The sequence below is a fragment of the Caretta caretta genome, chromosome 15, assembly GCF_965140235.1.
Source record: "Caretta caretta isolate rCarCar2 chromosome 15, rCarCar1.hap1, whole genome shotgun sequence".
NCBI lineage: Eukaryota > Metazoa > Chordata > Testudines > Cheloniidae > Caretta > Caretta caretta.
Window position 1 is genome coordinate 30,525,853 of NC_134220.1, and position 27,149 is coordinate 30,553,001.

General features: G+C 51.6%; 1 protein-coding gene across 7 annotated transcripts in view; it reads left to right on the plus strand.

Annotated features, from left to right (window-relative positions):
* SGSM1 (small G protein signaling modulator 1) overlaps window positions 1-27,149 on the plus strand; it is an 82,615-nt gene that overhangs the window by 37,843 nt on the left and 17,623 nt on the right. Inside the window, exons 4-18 of one of the 7 annotated variants that reach the window (XM_048821363.2) lie at window positions 3,751-3,913; window positions 5,972-6,124; window positions 6,786-6,853; window positions 7,490-7,689; window positions 8,151-8,282; window positions 10,089-10,213; window positions 11,645-11,707; window positions 13,823-13,890; window positions 15,462-15,625; window positions 16,790-16,919; window positions 19,142-19,280; window positions 20,343-20,407; window positions 21,111-21,256; window positions 22,554-22,682; window positions 23,269-23,451. In XM_048821363.2, coding sequence (XP_048677320.2) covers window positions 3,751-3,913; window positions 5,972-6,124; window positions 6,786-6,853; window positions 7,490-7,689; window positions 8,151-8,282; window positions 10,089-10,213; window positions 11,645-11,707; window positions 13,823-13,890; window positions 15,462-15,625; window positions 16,790-16,919; window positions 19,142-19,280; window positions 20,343-20,407; window positions 21,111-21,256; window positions 22,554-22,682; window positions 23,269-23,451 — 1,928 coding nt within the window. The remainder of the gene's footprint in view (window positions 1-3,750; window positions 3,914-5,971; window positions 6,125-6,785; window positions 6,854-7,489; window positions 7,690-8,150; window positions 8,283-10,088; window positions 10,214-11,644; window positions 11,708-13,822; window positions 13,891-15,461; window positions 15,626-16,789; window positions 16,920-19,141; window positions 19,281-20,342; window positions 20,408-21,110; window positions 21,257-22,553; window positions 22,683-23,268; window positions 23,452-27,149) is intronic. The other 6 variants (XM_048821364.2, XM_048821365.2, XM_048821366.2 and 3 more) reach the window with 6 other exon arrangements.

Here is a 27,149-nt window from a genome sequence, read left to right on the forward strand (position 1 = left end):
GCAATGCTGCGATAACGTGACACCTCCTTTCACGGCCCTGGGAGCCACATGGGAGCTGACGATGACAGGTCTGCGTGAAACGCTGGGGAGTGTCTCTGTAGACTTGCACAGCCATTCAAAAAAACACTTTTACAAACACAGGAAGCACACAGTGCCTCTGCTTAGGTGGTGCAAAACATCCCTAGTGCGGCTGGCTCTGTTGAGGGTCCTTCTGGAGAGAAGGAACGGTGTTTGTTTGCCAGAAAGCTTGTCTTACCCACACCCAGATCGCTAGCTTATAGCATGGGTGCGTTGTGTAATTTTCCAGCAGTTTGATCAGCCTCCTGAGTAAGTTTTTTTTTGTTTGACACCAGCCATCTATCCTGATTCCCCCATCCCCAGAGGCTCAAACAGGCAAATTGCCAGTGTCATCAGTGTTAGGGTGCATTGTTCTCTGAGGAGTTGCTGTGGCCTAATTTGCCCCTTTGCCAGGGGTCAGCGTGAGGGCTGTGCACCACTTCATGGGGGTGACCTCTGTCACTTGGGATGCTGCAGGAACCGGCAGATACCAGATTCTCCTTGGCTCTCTCTGGGGGCTTTACTGGGTGTGTAACATCCCCTTCCAGAAAACCTGGACACTCGCGTGTTACATGGCGCTGGCCTGGAGAGGGTCGGGCTGTGCACCCGCTGCTGCAATACAAGTCACTAGTTGCCTTGGTAAAGTGAGTCACTAAAGCTGGGGAGAAGGTCACTTCATTCCAATTGAATTAATAACCCAAGCTGGCCTTACTGGGGTCTATGTATTTAGAGTCTCTCTTACCTGCAAACTGTAGGAACAAACTTAGCTCCAAGAATTGTGATTTGTATTTAGAAAACTGCCCAATTTGTTGTATTACTGTGCAAATCCTTCAGTTTCCCTTGCTCGTATTGTAACACACCTATAGGCGCCGAGGACTTCACAAATTGTCCGCGAGAGCTGGCCACTGAGAAGGTCACAGCGGGAGCAGGGATGGAACTCTGGCTCTCCTGCTCCAGAAACACCACTGGGGCCAGAGGCGAGTCCCCGGTTAGCTGTAGGCCCCGCGGTGCCCATGACACGCAGCTAAGCAGTTCTGATTCTGTCCAGTGGAGGGCAGCAGGGACAGACACTAGCCAGCTCATTCCAGTGCACTGCTGTCCACTTTTAATACATGGTGTAAATCCAAACTGGTGTAAATCCTTGTGTTGTTTCATGTGAGAAACTCTCACATAAAAGATGAGAGCCACAAATGTTTTACTGTATAAACATCTGCGTCTATGTACAGGCCAGCACGTTTATAGGTAATGGTGACCTGGGTAACTGGAGAGCTGGAAGCAAAACCCCTGTTGAACATACAGAAACGTTCTGTCTGCTGGCGGGGAACCCAGCCTGTTGCTAGCAATGCGGCCAGGGCCAGGGCCACTGAAAGGGCTTGTGTATTGTCCAGTGGGTTGGCTGCACTTTTCATCTGTTGACTCTGTCGCAGTGCTTGAAGTAACTGCACCGGTGACCACTTCGTGACCTCCTAGGGGCACCCCACTCTAGCCTACCTTTCTCAGGGGGGGCACCTGTTCCTTTCCCACCAGACCAGGGATTTAAGATGCAATTTCCTCCTGCCACTGCCTGATCACCTTAGCAAGCCCGAGTTTAGTTCAGGACCCGGCATCCTGTTCTCTCTCCGGGGTGCTGCCAGGGCGCGCCGGTGACCCGCCAGCCTTCAGAAAGCGAGGGGTTTGTTTAGAACAAAAGCCTACCTTGGAAACCATACACAGCTTGTATGAATGCCTGTCTTACCAGGGGTGATCCGTCTTCCTCCTGAACACACTGGCAGGTTCCAGAGTCCTTCACACCTCTGGCCAGTGTCACGTCAGTTCCTGGATCCCGTGAGAGAGAGCTCCCCGCCGTGAGGCTGCCGCTTCCTACACTTCCCTGTTGTGTGTCTGCTCCCCACTGGAACCCCGTCAAAACCAGCCAGTGCCCCCCAAGGGCTGGTACTTCTGCAGCCTTGTTACTGTCCAGGGGGCTGTATTATTCCCCCCCCACCCCCCATGATTCAGCTTCTAGTAGTCGGTTGATGCTTCAGTTGACTTCCCCTCAGCTGCTGCATTGCTAGTCTTGTTTCAAGAAAAAGTGACCTCCCTCCCTCCCAAGGGGTAACCATACAAGGTGAGAGGGGAAGCCAAGTCACCCCTATTTTTCATAAAAGTTTGTCAGAAATTTCCCAGTTCTCCACACCTGTTGGCCTATAATTAAGGCTATGTTTTAGTCATGGTTATTTTTAGTAAAAGTCATGCACAGGACTTGGGCAGTAAACAAAAATTCACGGTCCATGACTCTTACTGTACCCTAACTAAAACTTGGGCCGGGGGGCAGCGGGTGCTCACGGTGTGGGGGCCCCGCTGGTGCTGGTGGGGGAGGGAGGGCCAGGCAACAGCGCGCCATCCGGGACCCCTTCTGGTGCTGGGTTGGGGGGAGGGTTGGCAGTGCTGGCAGGCTCCGACCAGCATATCCCCGCAGCTCCTAGCGGGAGGGGCAGCCGGGGGGCTCCATACGTTGCTCCCACCACAAGCTCTGGCTCCGCAATGCCCATTGGCTGGGAACTGCAGCCAATGGGAGCTGCGGGGAGGTGCATGGAGCTCCCTGGCCCGTTGGCCTAGGAGCTGCAGGGACATGCCAGTGGGAGCCATGGAGCCCTCCCCTCCCCGAGGTATGCGCCATCCCGTACCCCAACCCCCTCCCCAGCTCATAGCACCGCACCAGCCACTTCAGAAGTCACGGAGGTCACAGAAAGTCACAGAATCCATGACCTCCATGACAGACATGCAGCCTTACCTATAATCAAAGCATTCACTCAGAGCACTCTGGAATGTATTCAGGTAGGGAGGTGTAGCCAGACACATCACTGGGGCAATACAGGGGGCAGGCACTTATTTTCTGTGTGTCTTAACAAATCAACACGATTGAGTCTCATGAATCTTAATGTACCTGATTTCAAATTATAGGCATTTCTGCCTGTCCTGGCTTTGCCACGGCTTCCATTCCACAAGCCCAACTCTTCTCACTTGAGAACTCCACTGAAATCAGCGAGGTTGCCATGAGTACCATAGAGAGCAGAATGTGGCCCCAGGCATGCCAGCAATAACTTGTTTTCTCAGTGAGCAAAGATGGCTCTAGCATTCAAGAGCAAAGGGCTGCAGGAATAAAGGGTAAAGACATTTTCATGAAGGAACGTTTCTGAGATGCTCCCAGGAGTCAAAATCCCAGCGGCTAGTTTTCCATTTCAGTGTGGTTCCCTCTCCCTGTTGCTTTCTTGCCTATGGATGGTGTCTGTGTTATCTTAAGTCTTACACTCATAGAAACGCAGGGCTGCAGGGACCTCGAGAAGTCGTCTAATCTATCTCCTGGCACTGAGGCAGGAAGTCTGCACTTTCTCACTTCATCACACGTCCCATATGTTCTCTTTAAATGGGTGTGTTTGCAGGCATAGCTGCCAGATTGTCGCTGCCGCTGGGCCAGAGTTGCATGTCTTTGGATCTTTCCTTTGTTTAGGCAGGGGACACAATGTGAGAGTCGGATTCATTTTCAGAGAAGGTTTCCGCTTGTAGGGCGAGACCATGGATGCTGCAGGAAACATCCGAGGCAATGAGTTACGGGCCAGTTAGTTTCCTGGGGAGGCTGTTTGTGGGGCTTTCGATGGGCTGGGTAACCCTCTGGTTTTCGATGGGCTGGGTAACCCTCTGGCTTTGTTGCAGCGGCCGTGGAAGCCTGCGTCCTGCACAGCCTGAAGCGGAGAGCAGCTGGGTTCTTGCGCAGTAACAAGATTGCAGCCCTGTTCATGAAGGTGGGCAAGAGCTTCCCTCTGGCAGAAGATCTTTCTAGAAAGGTCCAAGATCTGGAGCAGCTCATCGAGAACACGTAAGGCTTTTGCCTTTGCCGCAGTGCCTTGTGGGCTGCCTGGTTGCACCCGTGCTGGGTGGAGACTTGGGCCACAATGTTCAAACCTGGGGGCCCAAAGTTAGGCACCAAAATTTCTGGTTTGGCATCTTTACAAGAGCCCGGTTTTCAGAGGTGCTGAGGTCAGTGGGGGTTGGAGCCGCGTGACACCTCTGACAGTCAGGTCACTGAGTCAGATGCCTAACGGTAGGCACCCGCGTTTGAGAATCCTGGCTCTGGTGGAGGAGCTGGGGACCAGGTTGGAGGTACAGTGCCCGGGCTGTAAAGAGGCCGTCTGCTTTCTAGAGTCTCGGTGGTGACCAAATCCAGAAACGTTCCCCAGAAGCTGATCATGAAGGATTTACAAATGTGTTCAAAGCACTTACGCCCAAATCCCAGAGCCTCTCAAGGAGACGTAGGCCCTGAAGTGTCTGAGTCGCCTTTGAAAATGGAACTTGGAGACCTGTGTCATGTGGGTGCTTGAATTCCGTGGGATTTAATGGCTTGCTTACATGTAGACTTGGCAGAGTTTGATTTTTATTTATTTTATTATTTCAGTGGACCATATCTGTTTATTTTAAAGCATTTTTCTATTCTTGTTGATTTACATTTTCATGGTTGTGGGAATTTATGGGAGGGATAGACAATAATCATTTAATGACCATACACATTAAGATTCATAAAGTTAAAGCTTTATAACCATTGAAACACTAATTGTCAACATCACATGTCAAAATATGCAAAGTAAATAGCCACAATCAGAAGACAGAATTCTGGGCTAGATGGACCATTGGTCTGACCTGGTATTGCTGTACTTATGTTCTTAAATCAAACTCTAATAAGTTCTCAAACAGCATTTTTCTTTCTTTGCATCTCTGTACATTTTGATGATGATTGATGGAAATAGTTTTTCATTGGTTTGTGTTGTTACGAATTACACCTGGTAGGACATGCACACAACTGCTACGAATTACACCTGGTAGGACACGCACACAACTGCTACGAATTACACCTGGTAGGACACGCACACAAATGCTGCGAATTACACCTGGTAGGACACGCACAGTTCGAATCTAGGCTGAGGCACATAAACAAAGTCCACAACTGCAGAGTTCCCAAAAAACACTAAGTTTATTACGCTTGAGCATGGTGCCCCCCTGCTAATCAGGAGGGGACCCCGAATACAGATTATACAAAGGTTATATACTTTTTAGCAAAGCATGTTGCCCTCGTGCATCGGAAACCTTAGCCAATAAACAAACCCTTTTCTTATTTACCACCTATCCCTGCTTGGTGCATTCCTCATGCTAAACCAGTATGTTAATTACACAGCATGGTCCTAAAGCCGTGCATCAGTAACTTTTATTATCAGGATGGGAGGCCTCACATCAAAGGCCAGGAGATAGGGAGTTAGGGACTGACAAAAAAAAACAGATACTGGGAGTCAAGGCAGGCTGGAGACAAGGAGGAGGATTTTCACAGGAATGCAGTATCTAAGGAACACGCCTCCTGGTGCATGATGTGCTTGCTTTTAGACAATGGTGGGCCCCAAACCAAAATGGAGTCACATGTGCTAACTTTTCCTTAACAGTGTGTACAGTGAAATTGACATTTACCCATATGTACCGATAAAAATCGAAACCTTCCAAGCCTATTCAGTGCTTTTTGAATCAGGGCCTAAGTCAGCAGCTGTTCTTGGGGTGCATTTGGATGGTCTCTCAGTACTGTTTCTTTATAACTGGTCATTTAATTTAACAAGGTCACTTCTAAAAACTCTGACACAGGCCTCCCTGGAAAGGAGGAGCGAGAAGAGCACAAGGACCAGCTGAAGGGATCTGTCACCAAATGATGGTCCCTAGCACAGGTGGGCTTTCCCCACCAGGCAGCCAACACCGTATCTGCACATCGGGTCAGGGCGGGGCTAGCGGACCAGCCCTGCACTGGTTGTGGAGCGGGGAGCTCATTGCCCCATTGCTCAGCTTACTGCTCTGGTTTGGAAAGGAAGCCTGCAATGCTGTATTCTGCCTTGTGTCTCTGAAGACGAAACCAGGTACAAGGCGTCCAGGAGAACGCGCGCAAAGTGCAGAAGCTGCCGAACCTGTCTCCCCAGGCCATCAAGCACCTCTGGATCCGCACAGCCCTCTTTGAAAAGGTCCTGGATAAAATCGTGCATTACCTGGTAGAAAACAGCAGGTGAGTGCTGGCGTGGGCCAGCTATTTCCTTTTAGCTGCTCCCCAGCAGTGCCCGCCGTAAAGCCAACGTCCCCTAGACTGGGCTGGCAGTGTTGCTGGCTTAGTTTTCCTGCTCCTCGCTGATCAGAAGCACCACAGAAGCAGATGCAATTTTGTTTCTCTCTCTCAGCTCAGCCATGGCCCAGGATCTGAAATTCAGACCCTGTTCTTAATGGGGGTAGTCAAGGGTTGTGACTCAGTGACCCTTCCCCCACAAGCTTGCTGAAATAGAGGGGGCCCGGAGGATTCCCTTAGTCTTGAAGTCCTTCTGCTGTCAGCGAGAGAATGTCAGGTGCCAGGCTCTGCCCGGGCATCACCCACACTGGAGACCGTTGGCGGTGTTCCTGAGCATTGGGGCTCCTGATGTTTTAGTTTGGGCCAGGCAGGGGGGCGGGTACGGATGGTGTCAGATGGAGATGGAGGCTGGAGGAAGCCTGCCTAACTCTGGAGGGGGAAGACTGCCTGCAACGACCTGCTGCCCTTTCTCATCAGCGAAAGCGGACGCAGAAAGATGCAGGGAGCACACAGAGGAGCAGAAAATACAGGGCAATTTATGGCTAAAACAGCCCAGTCTGTCATTAGCACGTATGCCAGCCACATGTTGTTTTTTCTTTGCTTCTAGTAAATACTATGAGAAAGAAGCTCTCCTGATGGATCCTGTAGATGGACCAATTCTTGCTTCCTTATTGGGTAACTTTATCTTTTAACCTCCACTCAGAGCTGACGTTGCAGACAGACACCCCCCCCTCCACCCCCCTTGCATCCTTGCAATACCATTTTTCCATGAGAATGCAACAGACTTCCCGCCGCTGAGGTGGGCAGATGGAAGTGTGTGAGTACATTGAAAAGGAACTCTTGCCAAACTCGAAATGATTGCCGGGTGGCCGCCGACGGAGTGGGCTGAATAGCTGCTGCCATTGGTTCTCTTCACTCTTGAAACGCTGACCATTAATGTATCTTCCATGTGCCCAAGTGCCATTTTCAAATGGAGACTTGGAAGGGATGCTGTAAACTAAGCACGGCGTCACGTGCTCAGAACTGCTGATTTATTCTTGGGGTTCCACACGTTATATGAGATAGTATCATGTACAGCTGGTGGGTCACCTTATAACTCAGCCTGAGCAACGGCCAGCGCACCGCTGCATGGTCCCTGGAGCAGGCTAGGAATTGGGCGCTCTCTCTTGGAGTCACGTTAGGGTTCCTGGGTTGCACCTTCTCTGTTCCCAAAATGTCAGAGTTGACGCGTTTGCTGTGAGGACCCAAGAGGGAAAATGTTGCCCTATAATTCTGCCCTTTGCTTGGTCTTTAAATCTCACCCCTGTGCAGTGGGGCCTTGTGCGCTGGAGTACACCAAGATGAAGACGGCGGATCACTTCTGGACTGACCCCTCTGCTGACGAACTCGTTCAGAGGCATCGCATTCACAGCTCACACTGTCGCCAAGACTCTCCCACTAAGCGCCCTGCCCTCTGTGTGAGTGTTGGAGGACAGCTGGGGTGGATTGCGTCTCACTTGGCTCCCGTTGTGGTGAGCGGGGAGAGACTTGGGTGGTATTGAAGCTTCTTTAGTCTGCTTGCAAAGTGCACTGAGATCCGCAAATGAAAGAGGCTGGAGAAGTGTAAATTAATCATTGCAACAACAGGATCCTTCCAACAGGATCCAAAACTCAACCTGTGGAGGCTACTGGCTGCTTGGAGCAAGACGGAGCACTGCATTGCGGGATCTCTGTGGGTGGCAATTCCAAATTAAAAATGAAGGCAGCTGCAGTCTGCTGCATTTAATGCAAATGAATTGCAGCCCTGGGCCTTCCATGGGTTCAGGGCTGACCTTGGCTTGTGTCAAACTGGTGACCTAGAGGGCAAAAAGGAAAAAGAAAAGAGTGATCCTTCTTGCTGTGGTGGGCCTGAAGCCCGTCTGCATGCTGGGCTCTCCTGGGACAGGCAGAGGTGAAATCAGCTCACAGAGCTGTCCTGTGTGGTCCCTTCTAGATTCAGAAAAGGCATTCGAGTGGCAGCATGGACGACCGGCCGTCACTGTCTGCCAGAGACTACGTGGAGTCTTTGCATCAGAATTCCAGAGCCACACTACTCTACGGCAAAAACAACGTCATGGTGCAGCCGGTAAGTAACCTGTGTGTGAGGAAAGGTTGAAGCACGTGAAACTTGGGACAGGAACCGGCTGCTTTAAAGCCAAGTTGCTCTCCTGGCTAGCAGGTGTCACCCCATCTTTGCTAGATGGAATGTCAGACCTGCTGAAGTGTGTGTGTGTGGGGGTGTGTGTGTGTGTTGCCCCATGGAGGCAGGAGTCCCACAAGGGGCATAACCCCTGTACTTCTACAGCTAGTGGATAAAGGAATCCGAGACCTTTCTGTGACTGCAAATCTGTACTTAAAAACACTGCTCTGTTCTTTTTATCCAGCCCTGCCCCGGGCTGGGAGAAAGGGTGACTGTCAAGTTCATAATTCGGGAAGTGAAATAGCTGAATTCCATTTCTCGAAGTGAAGGAGATGGGGATCCTCCTGCTAGAAGAGGGGGGACGACTTCTTCCCTTTGACTAGAAACTGGTCCCCTTTTTCTTCGCCCAGAGGAGCATAGGCCAGACGAGCCATCTCCATTCCTTTCCCGGCACTGCGGCTGGTGCGCGTCCTTGCACAGCAGACTGGCTACGCATGCGGGACACGGGTGGGTGCTGCAGCTGGAGCCCGGAGTTCACACCACACGGCTGGCAGCCTACAGTGAAGCTGGGGGGTTGGGCTGGAAGAGGCACGGCGAGCCCAGGGTGAGAGGATCTGTTGAGCTCTTTCGTGGTACAAGCCCTACAGCTTTGCAGAGCTGGGCTGCATGTGTCTCTGCTGTCCTTCCTCACCCTGCGTGGCTGGGGTGGAGCTCCGCTTTCGCAGTGGGCCCCACAGCTCAGGGGGCTGGATACAGGCAGAGAGGGCTGTGTTGAGAATAGCTCCCAAGGGAAGGAGAAGATAAATCCTGAGTTGATCTGCATGACTGGAGATCAGGCTCTTGCCAGGCTAGTTTGAGGAATGCTCACTGCTAACTTCTGATGGCCTGTCACTGAGCATTAATGGGGAGAGCCTGGGCGGGGGGAGAAGTCACCATGTGAGAGGTCACAGTCTGCCTGTCCTGAGCCCAGCAAACAGACCCAAGCCGTCATGTCCATCTGTTAATGAGACCGATGCTCCTCCATTGGCTCCACAAGAGCAGAGCATAGTGATGAAGGAGAGCCCCTTTCTAGGCGGCACGGTGCTTGTGAGTCTGTGACCCAGACAGGTAATAAGGCTCTGCGGGGATGGTCTTGGAGGTGGGAGCCACAGTTCCAATTCTTTCACCTTAGGTTCTGAAGCGCTGGCCCTGTGGCGTTTCTGCCCTGCCCTCCCATGCCATCCTAACCCCTAGGAGGATCAAAGCCACGGTCCGGGGTGGCTGTGTGAGCAGGGACTTCAGGGAGCATGCTTGGGTCTGGACGGCCAAGCCCTGGACGTGTTGTGGAGGGAACTAGGGCAGGATGCGGGGCTCACTTCTTTAGCACAAATGTCCCCTCCAGCTCAGGGGCCTGCCTTTCTGGCCATTTTTGGCTGTGAGGGGAGTGAGATAAAACTGCTTCACTGGAGCTGTGACAGTTTCCCCCAACTGAGGATCTGCTCTCCGACCAGCCCAGGTTTGTGGTGATGTTTCCTGGGAGAAGATCAGTACTGCATGAACGGTTTTACATCCCCCTTCCTGGTGCTTGGATCAGGAAATGCGCAGGGCTCTGGGCAGAGCTGTGCCAGGGTGTTTGGTGGTCATTGCAGTATTGGTCAAGCAGTAATTTCAGCAGACTGGAGCCTCACTGATCCCAAGAGCCAGGCCCTGCGATGTCGTCCATGCTGGTTTTGCGGGCCCGTAATGTAATTTCTCTCTATTCTCTTTGTAAAGAGAGACGACATGGAAGCGATACCAGGGTACTTGTCCCTTCATCAGACTGCAGACATCATGACATTGAAATGGACCCCCAACCAGCTAATGAATGGTTCTGTGGGCGATCTGGACTATGAGAAAAGGTGATTTGCTCTATATGCACGATCCTGTCGGCCAGAGAACAAGAGGGATTCAAGGCAAAAACATCATGTTAAGTGCTTCTAAAAGGCCTGATGGAACAACTGTTGCAGTCAGTGGGGATCCTTCCACTGATCTCCATGGGCTTTGGATCAGGTCCCAGATGTTTAGCTGATACCTGAATTCACTCTGGCTTTCTGAGAGGTACAATGTAAACAGGGAAAAGCCCTTGTCTGAACCTCCTGGGGAATCCAGTTCAGTGTTCTGTGTGGGTACCAGTTTTTACCGGCCTATTCTGGAAACGCTCACCTGAGCAGAACAGAACAACTATGCAGGAGTTGAGAACAATGAGAGAGAGAGCAATAGGCCTTTGGGGACAGAGAGCAGGAAGGGGCTGTGGGAACAGAGAGGAGACGTTGCTAAGGAATCCATCTTCTGAGGGCTGCGTTCAGCAGATCAAATCGGAGAGGCTGTTTATGCTGAAGGGTGTAGAATGATTTGCTTTCTTGCCCTCCAAGTGATTTTTCTGGGAGAGACCTGGTGTGCTCTTCACAGTATTTTGAAGGATTGTTAACGCTGCTGATTGATCTAGAGAGTCACAAAGCAGATAAACAGGGAAGTCCACATGCAAGGAGAAAAGATGTGAGCAGCTTCCAGAATAACAACGCTAGGCAATGGGCTTGTGAAGTGACAGGAGTGGTTGAGGTGTGTTGGGGCCAAGGGGATGACATGGCTCTGAGGCAGGTAGCTCTTTCTTCTCTCTCTCTCTCTTAGACCTTATCTTGCTGCCCACCCCTGTTGTATCTGAGCACCGCCACAGGAAATCAATAGCAAAGTCCCTAGTGGACTCCAGGAAGTCTCTGGCACATCTCCGTTCATGGGGTCCGAGCTCCCCTCAGGGTAGCATTCCCTGATGAAGTGGATACTGGAATCTGCCATGTGCATTGGTGACGTTTTTCTTGACTGCAGTACTCCCTTTTACACACTAATGTTAACAAACTGTGTCAGGCCTTTACAGACAATGGGCAGCTCAGAAAAGCTCCTTCCAGCAACTCATTATTGACATGAGCATAACAGTTCAGATTGAATAATAACCATTAACAAAATTCCCAAGTGCTTTTCAGCGGTAGATTGGTTCTCCTGAAACATAGCAGTGAACCATCTAAATAAACAGTATAGGAAACCCAGGGACAGAAATAACTGAGCATTGTGCCCCCTAAACTGAGATAAACATCATTGTCCATGTAACTCATTTTCATTTTTGTCTATCCTCTATACTTGTCTCTCTTTTTTGCCTTTGTTCCTTGCATCTCCCCTCTGACCCCCTGTGCTCTTGGGGGGCTCTCTCTGTGCTGCTGGTGGGGATGACTGGCTCCCTGCTGTAATCCTGTTTTCATCTCTGTATTGCTTTGCTGAGTTCTTGACTTGGTCCTCAGGCTAATTTCTAAAATTTCCCAGTGTCCAGGCAAGACAGAGAGAGAGAGAGGTCAAAGCACAAAGTAAGTATGCCTCCTTCTGGGGTTGTTTTGCAGTTGCACACATACACCCACGCCCCTTGTCTTTCTCCGGGCCTTTCACTGGGTTGCTGTAATGCCTGCTTTTGTTGTTCTAAGCACCGCTTTTCTAAATGACAGCTATTGCTGCTGAAAACCTGGACTTTAACTTAAACAACTGGATAGAGATTTCATTCTGCCAGGTTCTCCGTGGAAATGAAACTGCCTTCTCTGAGGCATTGTCTTTGAGAGAAGAAAATGAAATGTTTCTTTGACAGACCTATCAGTTATGGGTTTTTTTCGTTTTCTTCCATGTCCGTTTCCTCTCTGTGCCAGGCTCTGCCCTGTCAATCAGCTGTCCCACGACCCTGCTCCCCTCAGATCAGGCTGAGGACTGCGGCCTGCAGGGCTTGACTTGACATTCGTTCTTTGTGCCTTAAAAGCAACAGTGAAGAAAATTTAAAATGAAAAATTGTTTTTTCTTTCAAGAAGTGTCATTACAGAAGTAAAAGGAGAACACAGCTGTGCAGAAAGCCTGGTGAAAGTTGCCCTGCCCAGATGGCCAGCAGGGGCCTTGACACCTCTCAGATCCTTTTAGGCTTAATTGGGATGTAAGCAGTGCCCTGGCTTCGTGCCGCCCCCTGTGTGGAGGTGAAGCTTCCCCAGCAGAGGGGAGAGGAGGTTTCAGGGGTTTGCAGCTCCTGGGTCAGAGAAGGAATGCTCTGCTCTGGCAGGAGTTGGATTTTGGCTTCTTCTGTTCAAGAGCCAAATTCAAACTGCCCAGCTGGCAGAAAGCAGAGTTCAGGCTTTGTCAAGCTGTGTCCTCCGTGATGTGATCAGAGAGTAAAAATGAGAAACCATTTCCCTTCCTCCCCATTCTCAGCCCCTTTGGCCTATTGATGAAAAGGTGTAGCCAATGGTTTGACAACCGCACAGTTCGCTCTTGAAAATATTCAAGAGGCCAAATAACCAAGCTCAGCCAAATTTATTGTCTGAAGACAAAGCAGCACAGTACAGGAAAGAGAGTTAATTCAGCACCATTCTTTCCCAGGAGGCAAATTCTCACGGTGTGCTCCGTTTGTCTTACGCAGAAGGGGTGCTGCCCAAACGCCCCCTTAAGCTAGCCATCTGTTGGAGCGTGGCTGTTTACACTGGTCACAGCACTTGAGGTTTAACTATCCGGCTTGTGCCAGCTTTGTCCTGGATGCCTCTGTGTACTTTCCCATCTTTCATTTGGGATATTAAATTCTAAACATTAGGGAGCATAGAGCGACAGCTGAACGCAAAGGATTCACGCAGCTTCCATTATTCCACGTTGTACCTTTGTGGGCATCCATCTAGCTCAGGACAGTTTTTCTATTTGCCTAAGCAAAGTGCTGAGTTCTCTGTGCCCCAGTGCATCATGGGATATATGCCTTAGCATAAGTGAGCAAGAAGAAGCTGAGTATAATTTAGCATGATTACTCCCCTCCCTTGCCCCCCCACTAATTCCATGCCCATTGTACCTATCAATGTGTGGGGCATAACCTACATGCACTGGCTAGCACACCGCTACTAGTTTCCCGCTATGGGGTGACTAGCTTCCAGAGAAAGGGTCTGTGCCGGGCAGTTGCTCCGGGGCTCCCAACAGTGCAGTGTGCATTCCCCACACATGTGGTCGACGCGTGCGACCGTGCACAGGGAAGGATGCTGAGGCAGCGATGGCCCCAGTCGTGCAGACCTGGGTTTAACTTGTTGAACTGCTTTTGGAAGCACAGAGAGAAGTGGCCCAGCGCATTTCTGCAGGGACGTTCCCACTGCCCCAACCTGTTCCCACGGCAGGCGCCTTGCTGCTGGGACCTTGCTGTTGCTTACATCCCCCATGTCCCTCCGTAGCTCCCGCTGGGTCAGGGGGGTTCTGGTGATCCACTGGGCAAGATCCTCAGCTGACGTAAATAGATGCAGCTTCCACTGGGTCTGGGTCATTTACACCCACAGAGGATTGGGCCCGGACTCTTGCCATTGGCTGGCTTTGAAGGTGCTGTCGAGTTGTGTGGCTGGAAGGGCTTCTCTGACTGTTGAAAGCCTGGGGGGCGTAGGACTCTGCTGTGTGACCGGGGCATCTCTTCTCTTTCCTTCCAGTGTGTACTGGGACTATGCCATGACCATCCGCCTTGAGGAGATCGTCTACCTGCACTGTCACCAGCAGGGTAAGGGAGGCGGGCATTGCTTTATCTCCAGGGCAGCTTGTGCCATATGCTCACAGAGGGCTGCAGCGGGTACCTGGAGACTGGGACGATGGCAAAGAGCGCCCAGGACAAGTCTTGAAATACCTAGTTTCTGTGGAACCACTGGTTCAAATCCCAGCTTGCTTGACTCGCCCCTTCACGCTCCCAAGGTAGAGGAACTGAGCTCTGTGTGATTGCTGTTATGTGGCTCTTCCGGGGGGACCATAATAGCAGGGCCTGCCGGCTGTGCTTGGACCGTGAAGACTCTGGCACTTTGTGAAGGGCGGGGTTCCGGGATTGGAGCCCCTGGTTCTAGGGTAACTAAAGAGGGAAAAGCCCTTGTGGTTAAGGCAACGGGCGGGAGACCTGGGTTCTGTTGCTGGCTCTGCCATAGACTCCCCGGGCATCATTCGGTCTCTCTGGGCTCCAGTTCTCATCAGTAAAATGTGAGTAATAATACTCCCTTCTGTCTCTCTGTCTCTTCAGAAAGTGCAGGCTTTGGGGCAGGGCCTGTCCTTACACTGCGTCTCCCCAGGGCACAGCACAACGGGGTCCCAAGCCCAGCTGGGGCTGCCAAGCACTGTCCTAACCAATGTAAATCCATGTTTTGTTCCAGTGGCAACATTTGCCCTCTCATCCCTGTTATGCAGGGTGCAGTAAGCCATTTGGCTGCCGCTGTCCACCACAGAGGTGGCTGCATGACAGTGGTGCCGTCTATATGTAAGCAGTAAAGCGCTTTAAGACCTTCTCCAGAAATGTGTATTGTCTGAGAAGGTTCCCTTACTCTTCTCAAGTGAACGCACCGTGGGCTGACTGAGTTAGGGGACTCCGTTGGTCTACGTTGCTGAGAGGCATGATTGGCTGGTCTGTGCTTGTCTCACCGGTTTCATACAGCGCTCCACGTGGCGGCCATGAAACAGCCATAATAATCAGCAAAGTAAAAGCCCTAGTGCTAACAGCGATAACACTTCTAAGCTAGAGATCACCTTTCCTACCGAAGGTTTCGTTAATCGCTGCATTACGTTCATTAGGGACGGAGACCTACGCAGGGGAACAGAAACAAACTACTGCTGGTATTTCCGGCCAAGTTTATAATCGCAAAGCCCAGGCCTGCACAGCTGGAATTTTGTCTGAATTCTTGTTAATCTCGGCTCAGCGGATTTGTCATTGGGGTCATTAACCATCCCGACTGACCTTCCAGGCGCAGTAATACACGCACCAGCCCCACGGCATTTGTGGTTGCAGGCAGTTTTTCATGCGTTCAGTAGGGGTGAATTTCCCCCTAGTGCAGAGCCTGTGGGTTTAAGTGGGGTTCTAGTGGTGCTGAGGCCCTCTGCCTGGGATGGATTCCCACCCATGGGAGGAAAGTTCAGATAACTCGTGGCCTGGAGCTGCGTGTACATTTTCTGTATTTATTTCTCCCCTGGAGGCGTCTCTGGATGGCTCCATCGTGCTGTGCCCTGGGGTTTCAGATTGGTATGGTTACCTCTGGCATCTGTTTCCTTAACTTCTGTATTGTGTATCTTCTCTGCCTTCGTTCCTGTTGCTAATAGTAGACAGCGGTGGGACAGTCGTTTTGGTGAGTCAAGATGGGATTCAGAGGCCTCCGCTCAGGTTCCCCAAAGGAGGGCACCTGCTACAGTTTCTGTCCTGCCTAGAAAATGGTCTCCTTCCTCATGGACAGCTGGACCCACCTCTTTGGTCACAGAGGGGGAAGGTAGGAACCTTGACGGAAGTGTGGGTTGGAATGCAGAGGCTCAGTAGCTGCTCTCACCCTTCGCCGACCTGGGCTCCTGGCTGGTGCTGGTGCTGCAGAGTGGTACCTGCCTGGACTTAGTGGCAGCTACGGTTGAAAAATCCCAGGGTGTGAATGCCTCTGGAATCAAGGACACCAGGAGCCCAGCACTGGACAGGAGTTGCGGGTGATGACGTGATCTGCACCCCCTATAGAAAGGAAGGCCATGCAGTAGAGGGGAACCTGCAGCCTACGAAAAATCAGACCTTATATCTCGGTGCGTCCCCTTTATAAATGTACCCTGCTAATGGACACGTATTCCTGGGCCACAGTCTGGGCTACCTGTAGTGCAGGCAAATACCTGATCTCTCACATGCACACGGTCCAGCAACCACAGATACCAAGAAAGAACAGTCATACAGGAGCTTGCTGAATACAACAGGGGTCGCTTTATTTCAGGCAAAGACTTCTATCCATGCAGTTGTCAGTACCCTGGGTAAAATGCACCCCTGAACCAGAAGGGCAGCATCAGACCTGGGCACCACTTCAGCCTGGAGGGTTTAAGTGGGGCTTGTCACCTTGAGCTGCCCTTCTGGACAGGGATGCATGTCCCCCTTACTTAGTAAACTCATGTAAGATGGGAGTGACCAGGCTCTGCCCATTGTCTTAGGCCACTGGGCAGTTTTCCTGCAGCCGCAGGGTCACATCGAACTTGCGTAACATAAAGCAGGTCGCAGCTGCTCTTGCCTTCACACACAACAGACCTAGCAAGTGGTCTTAGCATGAGCTGTCCTGTCTCGAGCGAGGAGTCTGGCCACATTGCATGCTGGCATCTGCAGGCTCTGTGAACCCCATCTCTGTATGCAAGTTACGGTGGCTGGGGTTCTGCTGTTTCGGAGACTCTGGTACAAGAGCGTATCATAGCTCCTATTCCGGGGGTAAACTTTTCTCTCTCTGGGAATGTAATGAAAAGCACGGGGATCTTCCAGCCAAATGAATGCTGAGGATGTGTGAACTCCTAGTTCAGCGGGAGGGCATGTGTTTTCTTGCATTAGACAACATTTTCAGTGGCCACGTGGCATTTGAGGTTGCCCTGAATGTAAACACATGGCCTGGCTTTGTAAACAGGAGCTCTTATTTATGTAGGGGAAGGTGTTTCCAAAGCTGAGAAAGCGAAGTCCCCAGGGCTCTTCCGAGTCGGCATCTGATAAGGAAGATGATGAAGCTACGGACTACGTTTTCCGGATAATATACCCCAGCATGCAGTCAGAGTTTGGTAGGTGCGCTCAGCAATGACATACAATGTCGCTGGAGTGGGAATAGCCCGACGCCAGCGCTCCTGGAAACGCACAGCCTAAGTCCCTGCCGAAAAGCGTTCCAGGACAGGATTTGTGTGTGAGAGAATTCCCTTTTCAACAGCACTGGGATTTACCTGTTGCTCAGTCGAGAGGGCAGCAAGGAACCCTTTGCTCTCGTAGCTGGAGAAGGGCCCCAGGCTTCCGTACAAGAGAGCTCTGTGAATGTTGCAAAGAGTCTTCCCCAAATATTCCTCAGACTCTGACCAAGAGCCTGCTCTGGCTGTGTTCATGGGCCTTTCTGGGCACTCCCTCTGCAAAAGCAGGTGGCCACGAATGTGTTAATGGGGAATCCTGTTTATTTCTGCTCTCGCACTGGGGCAAATCAGGAAACACTTCACTAACCCCAGTGGGCCAGATCCTGGGCCCGACCTAAGTCCCTTTTGTGCTACTCCAGCAGCACAAAGAGGGGAGAAAATTCACACTGGCGATGAGCGGCGGGAGCTGTGTTGGCAGGAGAGCGTCTCCCGCCGACATAGCGCTGTCCACAATGGCGCTTTTGTCGGTCAGGGGGGTGGTTTTTTTTTCACACCCCTGACCGACAAAAGTGCTAAGGTAGACATAGCCGAAAAGTAGAACAAACGGCAGAGACTCCCCTTTCTATAGCTTTGTTCTGAACCCTCCTGTACAGTTCCCTAGTGGGGCGGAGTTCTCCATTGAATGAATGACTGACCGCTCCTCTGGCAGGGGTATCTTCCTCTCTCACATGATATAGGACTTTCCCCATAGGCTCTAACTCCTGCATGGATTCTTCCTCCCCTCATTCATTTGTGCCTTTGCCCTGTTTCCACATCTTTAGTTCCTGTAACCAGTCATTCTCGTCCTTTCCTTGCCTCCCCTGCAATCTCCGTCACCGCTGGGAGGGAGATGACCCCGAGGACTCCTGCTACAAGCAAGATTGTGGTGATCCCCAAACACTCTCTGAGCCTCCTGGCCAGATCCCTCACTGGACCAGGGGCCGAACTGCATCCGCGTAATGTTGCTGTCGCCCGGGTTGCTTTCGTTGCTTTGCTGCCTAGGTCATGTTGTCGCTTGTGGATCCCCACGTGCTGGGCTCAGCAGACCCGCCTGGGTTAGGGTTTTCCTGCACTGAGTTATGAGAAGGGAGAAGGCCTTGGTGAGGCATGCCTAGTATCCCTTCGCCTGGTGCCCACCTCCAATACCAGCAGCTGCTCAAGAATGACATGCAGGGAGGGCTAGGAGGTGCCGAGGGGGCGTGCACAAGCCTCTGCTATCTGGAGGCCTGATTTCCAACCCTCTCTTATCTCCTACTTGGAAATGAACTGGATTATCACTTCTTATAATTCAAAAGAGGCCCCGGCTAGAATTGGCAGAGGAGTGTCGGGGCATGGTCCTGCTAGAGCAGTAGCAAAGCTGCCGGGAGGCTGTCCAGACTGCGTGGGGCTCTCTGAACAGGAAGCTTGTGCTAGCCTCTACTTGGCCCTCTACTTGGGAATGTGCAGGAGACTAAATTTGCTCACAGTCTCAAACCCAAACCATTGCAAGCGACCGTTCAAAGCCCGCCCCGAGATTTAGCAAATGACGACATCCTGGGAGCAGCCTGCCTGCGCTGCCCTGGTTAACCTCTTGCAGCATCTGAATCAAACAGTCTCTTCTTCAGTCACGACTCTAATATCTTTCCCTTTTTCATTTGTTCCCTGGGACTTGGTTGGGGGAGATTCCTGTGTGCCAGGGATGGATGGATTCCATCCTGCTCTCCCTCTGCCAGGCACTGCCAGCGTAGCCTGGAGTGGAGACCCATTATTGCTCTTGTCCTGAAGGATTGATTTTTAGGTGTAATCCTGTGTGTGATGAGCCGTCTCTCAGACTGAGGGACGCTTGCTTGCTACCTGGGTCTTTTCCAGCATTCAGTCGTCCCAGGCAAGGTGACTGAATGCACCAGCGCTTTAACTGGGTGACGTTTCTCACTTTTACCTTGGATCTTTCCTTTCCTGTGAGTGCGTCACTACTCAGCAGTGTGATTGGCTAGCAGCAGACCCATGTGGTTTAATACAATCTGCTTGGGAAGACCATGGGTTATTGATCTCTCTAATCAGAATTTTCCTGTCTCTCTCATCTGGTGTGTGAGCCATCTATCTCCAATTGCAATTGCTCAGTGATGTCTTTTCTTGCCCTCTCACAGTGCCCCAGGAGCTGATAGACACACCTGGCAGCAGCTTGCCTTCCATGTGGCAACCTAGCACCCGCAAGTCCTCCTGCTCCTCGTGCTCCCAGAACAGCTCCTCCGATGGTGGCCCATCCAACGGCTGCAACCACGAAAGGTACAACCCATGGAGGCCGTGTTGATGTGGCTGGTCTGCCTGTTCCAACAGCAGGAATGCATGCACAGGAACCAAGCTGAGATCCCCAGAGTGCGTCAGTGTGACTGACGGCCAGCGATGGGGGAGATCTTGGCGTTTCCCTGGTTCTTCAACTGAAAACCTTTTCTAAGTCAGGGCTAAGTCAGACTCCAGAGCACGTGTTCCCTCCTCTCGGCTACTGCTCAAATGGGGACACCTTCATTGTACGTTTAAATCCTCAGGCTGGCACTTAGGAATTAAAAAGGCTTTTGAGGGCTAGTTTGGGTTCCCCAGGCGGGGCGTGGGTGGATGTTAAAAATGGGGAACCCTTAATTTGCAGTAGGGGACCTCAAGGCAGTTTTGTAGCCCAAGTAGAAGTGAAAAGTCTTCCTCAGCAAAATCACTACTGTGTCCTAAAGGGGCTCATCCTGTCGTGGGAGTGACTGTCTAGAATGGGTTAATCATGGTCCAGTAATCTCCTCAAAGGCATGGCCTCGTGATCTGAGCACAGGCCTGGGATCCCAGCTCTCCTGTGTATTCCCATTGCAGCCTTGGGCAGGTGGCGTAGGCTGGGATTTATTGAGGAGACTGAGGGAGTGAGTTGGGTGCCTGACTCCTGTAGGTTCTTTGGAAATCCCAGTTTTATGCTCTCTGCCTCAGTTTCCCCCTCTGTAAATATTCACATATTAATTACGAAAAACCCTAGCTGACTTGCTGCATCTGGTACAGCTGAGCAAGCCTCCTGGCTCTTCCCTTCTCTCGCTTCCCTGCTTAGCAGATGCCCACCGCTAGCATGGAACAATTATCACAAGGTAAACAAACCAGGGGGAAAAGTTAACCCCTTCCCCCTCCCTTGGGTCACAGAGTGGGGCAGGTTGCTCTGTGATAGAACCACTGAGGAGAGGCTGCATTTCCAGGTATTTGTATAGGGGGGCACATGAGCAGTTGGCGCTGTGGGGTGGGCCAGGGCACTGCATGATGGCAGGGGCAGCGATGGGGGCCATTTCTCTCTTGTGACTGATTGGTTTTCTTCTCTCTCGGCAGAACCCCACTAAAGCTCCTGTGTGACAACATGAAGTACCAGATCCTCTCCCGGGCTTTCTATGGCTGTGAGTGCTCTCTTCCTCCATATGGACCTCTGAGATAGGGCCGGTCAGATTCTCTTCTCCATTACAGCCACGTGGCTTCAATGGGCTTGTGACAGAGGGGAGAGTCGGCCCAGGGAATCAGTCTGATGCCGTACGCAGTGCATGTGCAGGCACCAGTGATGTCAACCAACTGCACGCACGTAGTGCGGGGAATAAATTTGGGGCCAGAATTTGGGTTAGGCCGCGCGTGGGCCAGAACCACGGCCCACCGTGCTGACCAACTTTGTCTCATGGTTTCCTTGTACTCCCCCATCTGTCGGTATATAAATGTGGACTGTAAGTTCTCTGGGGCAGGGACTCTCGATGTTCTGTATTTGCACCTAGCACAATGGGGTCCTGGTCCGTGACTGGGGCTCCACATCACAGGCTTTGGCCCAGGGAGCTAAAGAAAGTACCAGCAATTTCCCCATGATCAGGAAAACGCTCCTGGCAGTGAAATGTATCTGGCTGGGGAACAGTCTCCCAAAGGAGGAAGACCCCTTGTTTGTGACTCGTAGAATTAGACTGGAAAAAGCCTTAGCAAATCTGCACTGGAGGCCAGTTCCCCAGTGGCCCAGGGTGGATGGACTCACTGACATTCCAGGTCTTTTCTGTGCTTCCATCTGTGTTTTCTGGGGCTGCCCAAGCTCCTTGTTCTGAATGAATCCTTGCTTCCACCTGACAGGGCTGGCATACTGTCGACATCTCTCCACTGTGCGAACCCACCTGTCTGCATTGGTTAACCACAACATTGTGTCTCCTGACCTACCATGTAATGCCAGCTGTGGCCTGACTGCAGAGATATGGCAAAAATACCTGCAGGATAGCACGGTAGGGGCCAGCATTCTAGTTAGACGCTAGAACAAGGCCTAGGCAAGAATTATTGCAACACAAAGCTTCTCCGTGGTTATTTTATCAATGGTTAATGACAACGTTGCAAGCTCTTCCGGCAGAGACTCTTCTGTGTATTGGTACAGGGCTGTATCTGCTTGTGTAATACTGCTCAAGAACCACTGCCACTGGGATCCGGATTATCCAGATACGGTCTGCTGTTTGTTGCTTCAGGTTCCTCCAGAAGAGCACTCATGGGGTGCATGACAAAAGCGTAGCAGCTTTGCCCCAGCACTATTGATTGGCTAAAACACGTGATGCCTACCTAAGCCCTTTTGACATTTTCTTTTTTTCTTTTTAAACTTCTACATCTGTTTTATTTTCCTACATTCTATTTTCTATTTATTGCACCACTTGTGCACTGGCCAATCATCATTAATGATGTGCTCTGCATCTGTATGGCCCTTTATGCCCAAGGGTCTTGCAACACTTTTCAAATGTTGATGAATTGACTCAGGCACGCAGCCCCCCGAAGGGGAGCACCGTTGTCACCATTTTACAAATGCTGCAAGAGTGGCACAGAGTGGTCAAGTGACATGCCCAAGGCTGCATAATGATTCTGTACCAGAGCCCAGGAACCCTACCTACTAGACCTGTTAGAGCAGGAGCCTTGGCGTTAAGGGCCCTGGCCTGTCTCCAGGTCTCGCACTGACTTGCTGTGACTTGTCTACACCACTGCCAGTGGGGCAGCTTGGCCAGGGGTAGCAATGGTGGGATCGCTAGTGTAGAGGGACATCAGTGTTCTTACCACAGCAGGGTTGAGCGATGTAGTGGCTGCAGGTGCGAACTCTGCCCTGGGGCTGCTGCTATGGAGCTGCATTGTTAGCAGTGCAAAGGCGTGAGAATCACCTTGGCCAGATCACTTTCCCTTCTGTGTCGCATCTTCCTCCCCTTGAAACAGGGCTGCTGCTGGACAGGGGCCCTGCCTGGCTTAACCAAGGCCCTTCAAGGCCAGTGTTCTCCCAAGTGACCCCTAGCTTTGGATGCCTCTGTTTTGTTTCAGGCTGAGCGCTGTAGTGCCGAGTTTGGGGGTGCTCAGCACCTTGGAAAAACTTCAGGCCCTGGGTGTCCAAGCCAGGCATCCAGAAGGAGTGCACACTGTGGGAAAGTTATGCACAAGCAATCCTGAGGTGCTGTCAGGTGCTGCGAAAAGGCAGGGATTGTTGTTACAAATGGCAGCCGATTGGTTTCAGTCCTGCCTATGGCCTTTCAGTAACTGGCTGAGCTCTCCCTGCAGAGTTACGAGGAGCAGGAGTTGTTACGGCTCATCTACTACGGTGGGATCCAGCCTGAGATCAGGAAAGCCGTCTGGCCGTTCCTCTTGGGCCACTATCACTTCGGGATGACGGAAGCTGAGAGGAGAGAGGTCAGTCTCCCACTGGGTTGGCTGCTGCCAGGGCAGAGACCTGGTGTTTGGGAAGCTTTGGGATGAAGGCAGCTGGACAGAGCCCCGGTTTTTGTGCCCAGCCCGCAGTGGCTGAAGTTTTGCGCCACTGGCTCTGGTTGGGGGTGCTGATGATGGGAAGCGGTGGGCCGAGAAGGCGGCAGGCTCAGAGAGGTGCTGGGCGTGCACTGACTGCAATTCAGCAGTGCCTGGGGAAAGGTCTGAGTGCCTGGACACCAGCATGAGCAAGGGATTGAAATGCTGCTGTCTGGCTGGAGGCTGATCCCCTTCCCAGAGCACTTTGCTCAACCATTTGGCAGCTTCTCAGGGAGGGAAGAAGCTGGCTCATAGTTTCTCCATCATGTGGCGCCTGACTGGGTGAGCTTCTCTGCCCGTGCCACACGGGAGCTCAGACCAGACCTCGTAAAGGTCTCTGAAGACTTGCACTCAGCCTGGGTCTGAAGCATCCTTGGGTGTGGGGAGCATGTTTGGGGTGGGATTGTACAGAGGGGCAGCCACACCCCCATTCAGACTGTCCCGGTGGGTTCTCGCTCTCTGAATGCTGCAGGTTGACGATCAGATCCGGGCCGGCTACGAACAGATCATGGCGGAGTGGCTGGGCTGCGAGGCCATCGTTCGGCAAAGGGAGAAGGAATCCCACGCTGCGGCTCTGGCCAAGTGCTCTTCTGGGGCGAGCTTAGACACCCACATTCAGAGGATGATGCACAGAGATTCGACTGTCAGCAACGAGGTGAGCCGGCTGAGGGCCTGCCGAGTGAGGCCCCCCATCCGCCCTGCGGGGGAAGCGGGCTTCTTTTCCCTGGTATTTTACTGTTGGCCCATTTGCCATTCTCTCTCCTGCCCTCCCTCTTTGCCTATCCCCATTTCTGCTCCTCCCCAAACATTGCTCACAATGACCGTTTCTCTTCCTAGCTAGACAGAGACACCGCTCCGATTGCTGCTCTCCTGTGTCTCTGTCCCATTTGCCTCCCTGGGCCCGTGCTGCCTGCGGCCCTGGAATAGAGCTGTGTCTTCTTCTAGCCTCTTCCTTCCCCCTGGGAGCTTCAGCCTCTGGGATCCCCATAGCCCCTGGAAGTACTGAGGCCTGCGCTGCAGTCACGCCAGCCAGCCAGCCCCTGGGTTTGGTTAGCCAGCTCTGTTTGTAGCACCACGATATTGTCCCAAAATAGGTTCTCTCTGGATTAATTGGCCTCTAACGGGTGGGTTTGAAGATGAATCGGATGCCTCAGCCGGCTTGTGTGCTGGTAGGTGGAGAATCCACCGCTCGAGCAATTGCAGCAATGCACCGTTAGCGTGGAGGTTTGCGGAGCTCGAGGGGCTTGTCTGGGGCAGTGTCGGAGAGAGGGGAAGCGGGCAGTGGTGCAGGGCAGCGGAGGCCACTGTGCCCTTCTGAGTCAGTGGCTGATGGGTGTAGACGGCAGCATGCCCGGGCGGACCAGTCCGTAGATATAGACGCCCAGGGCCATGTCCGTGTTCAGTCTCAGGCAGGTGTACACAGGTGTGACCTTTCTGTCCGGTGGCGTCTGCAGATACAAGAACTGGCTTCAGTATCTAAGGGTTCCTCTTAACAACACGACACCCGCCCCCTTCCCTCCCTCCCCAGTAACATGGGAACATTAAACACCACCCTGGGCGCCTCTCTGAGGCAAAACTTCCCATTTGCAAGCATGGAGTCTGTGTAACAAGAGAACTGTTCTTAAAAGGGAAAGGGAGCCCAGCATGAATCTGGGAAAACACAACACCCAGCATTCAACAGTATGTGACCACAAACAAACATCCACCCCACAGCACAGGTCCCATTCGCACCCTGTTTACACCAATGTTCCTGGGGGTGAGGAGAAGGGAAGGGATGTTTTGTAACCTAGAGCCAGATTCTCTTCTCACTCCCATTTGTGTAAATCAGGAATAACTTCAGTGAAGTCAGTGGAGTGACACCTGTGTTGAACTGGTGTAAGAGGGAGGAGAGTCAGGCCCATGGGCTGGGTGTACAGACCTGCAGGGGTCAGAAGCTATGGAAATAGCTGACAGACAGGTCTCTGAAGACATAAAATCTTCCCTTGGATCCCTGCTCCTTTTCTGTCTCGTTGCTGCCTGCTGAGTGCCTTTCATTCCGGTCTGCATCCGAGCAATGAACTGGTCCCTCAGGAACAGGCAGGTGGGAAGGAAGCCGTTGGGTTTAGACGTGGACCTGGAGAGGGCTTGCTGTTGTGGGACTGGCATGTGGCAAGGAAATAAACCTAGAGAACAAGCGCCAGATGTCTGTTAAAGGAAATGTAGCCTTGAACACAGATGCGTGTGAGGGCTGCAGACGAGGGCACTGCCATGCCAAGGGGAGAGTTTTCTGTGCAACAGAACAAGCAATTAGCCAAGTCACCTGACCTCATCCACTGGAAGCAAAAACCGTATCAAGGAAGGCGTAACTAAGGGTCAGGCCATCTGAGCTGCAGCTGTGCTCTATTGAGGCTTTATCTGTCTTCCTCCTGAAAGTGTGTGTGTGTGTATTGGTTGGTGGGTCTGTGGGATAGAGATGAAGGTAGCTGGGTGCCCATATGCTGTGGGTGGGCGAGTAGGGGATCTGCAGGGAGTGCACAGATACCTTTGTTTGCAGGAGCTAAGGTGACACAGCTCTTGCACTGAGCCAGGTGCGAGTGGGCTGAGCATTTGGCATTTACTGCATTTCAGTGAATCATTCCTATCTCAGTGGAGCCTCCATTGTGCGGCTTAGTTACACCCGGCCCATCTCTCTGTTCCTGGGAGGGGCCCTGACAGAGACAGTAAGTGTAGAGGATCACCCCTTCACTATCTTAAATCTGAAATCTGCTGTTGCAAAGTGTCCCCGTGATTATGGAGAAAGCGATCACCTGTCCCCTCCCCGCTGGAGACCCTGCCAACAAATATAACACCGGGGTGGGCACAGGCTGCAAATCCTGCTCTTGTTCTGGCTCTGAAGGTTTTTTGCTTTAAACTTCGTTGCAGCATTACATACCGTTCAGTTTCACACCACTTGTCTATGTCACCTTGACATGTAGTGAAAATAGCACCTTGGTTCCACTCTAAAAAATAGAACGGTGTGAGTTCTGGATGGATGAGGAGCTGGGCTAACCGTTCTCCCCAGATTTAGCGGTGGTCGTCAATGGCAGTGGACTGCTGTTCAACAGATGAAGCAGCAAAGCATTGCCTGGCTCATTACAGCTCCACGGCGGAAAAGCAGCCTGGAGTCAGAAAATGCTGTGGTCACTTTTTTAGTCTTGACAGATTCTCTGTGAAATGACGATGCTGTAAAAACCCCAGAGCGTGCGGGGGGAGGGTTGGGTTATGGCCTGTGGTTTGGTTACTTATGGAAACTTGGATGCGGTTAATCAGCTCACTGCTGACTCAGGATCGGGATTAATAGACTGGCACTTCAGGGACACAGCTTGACCTTTCCAAAGGCCAGAAGAAAACAGCTCATCTCGTCCTCAAATGTTCAGCGTTGAACAATTCACCTGGGACATCTCGGGTCATTTTTTCTTCTTAATTGCCAGCGCTCATAAGAACATAAGAGTGGCCAGACTGGGTCAGACCAAAGGTTCATCTAGCCCAGTATCCTGTCTACTGACAGTGGCCAATGCCAGGTGCCCCAGAGGGAGTGAACCTAACAGGTAATAATCAAGTGATCTCTCTCCTGCCATCCATCTCCACTCTCTGACAAACAGAGGCTAGGGACACCATTCCTTACCCATCCTGGCTAATAGCCATTAATGGACTTAACCTCCAGGAATTTATCCAGTTCTCTTTTAAACCCTGTTATAGTCCTAGCCTTCACAACCTCCTCAGGCAAGGAGTTCCACAGGTTGACTGTGAGCTGAGGGAAGAAGAACTTCCTTTTATTTGTTTTAAACCTGCTGCCCATTAATTTCATTTGGTGGCCCCTAGTTCTTATATTATGGGAACAAGTAAATAACTTTTCCTTATTCACTTTCTCCAAACCACTCGTGATTTTATAGACCTCTGTCATATCCCCCCTTAGTCTCCTCTTTTCCAAGCTGAGAAGTCCTAGCCTCTTTAATCTCTCCTCATATGGGACCTGTTCCAAACCCCTAATAATTTTAGTTGCCCTATTCTGAACCTTTTCTAATGCCAGCATATATTTTTTGAGATGAGGGGACCACATCTGTCCACAGTATTCAAGATGTGGGTGTACCATGGATTTATATAAGGGCAATAAAATATTCTCCGTCTTATTCTCTATCCCTTTTTTAATGATTCCTAACATCCCGTTTGCTTTTTTGACTGCCGTTGCACACTGCGTGGACGTCTTCAGAGAACTAGCCACGGTGACGCCAAGATCTTTCTCCTGACTAGTTCCTCTAACAAGAAGCACTAGTCCCTCCTAGAGGCAGGATGCTGAACTCTCTGAACCAATAACCTGACCCAGTATGACACATC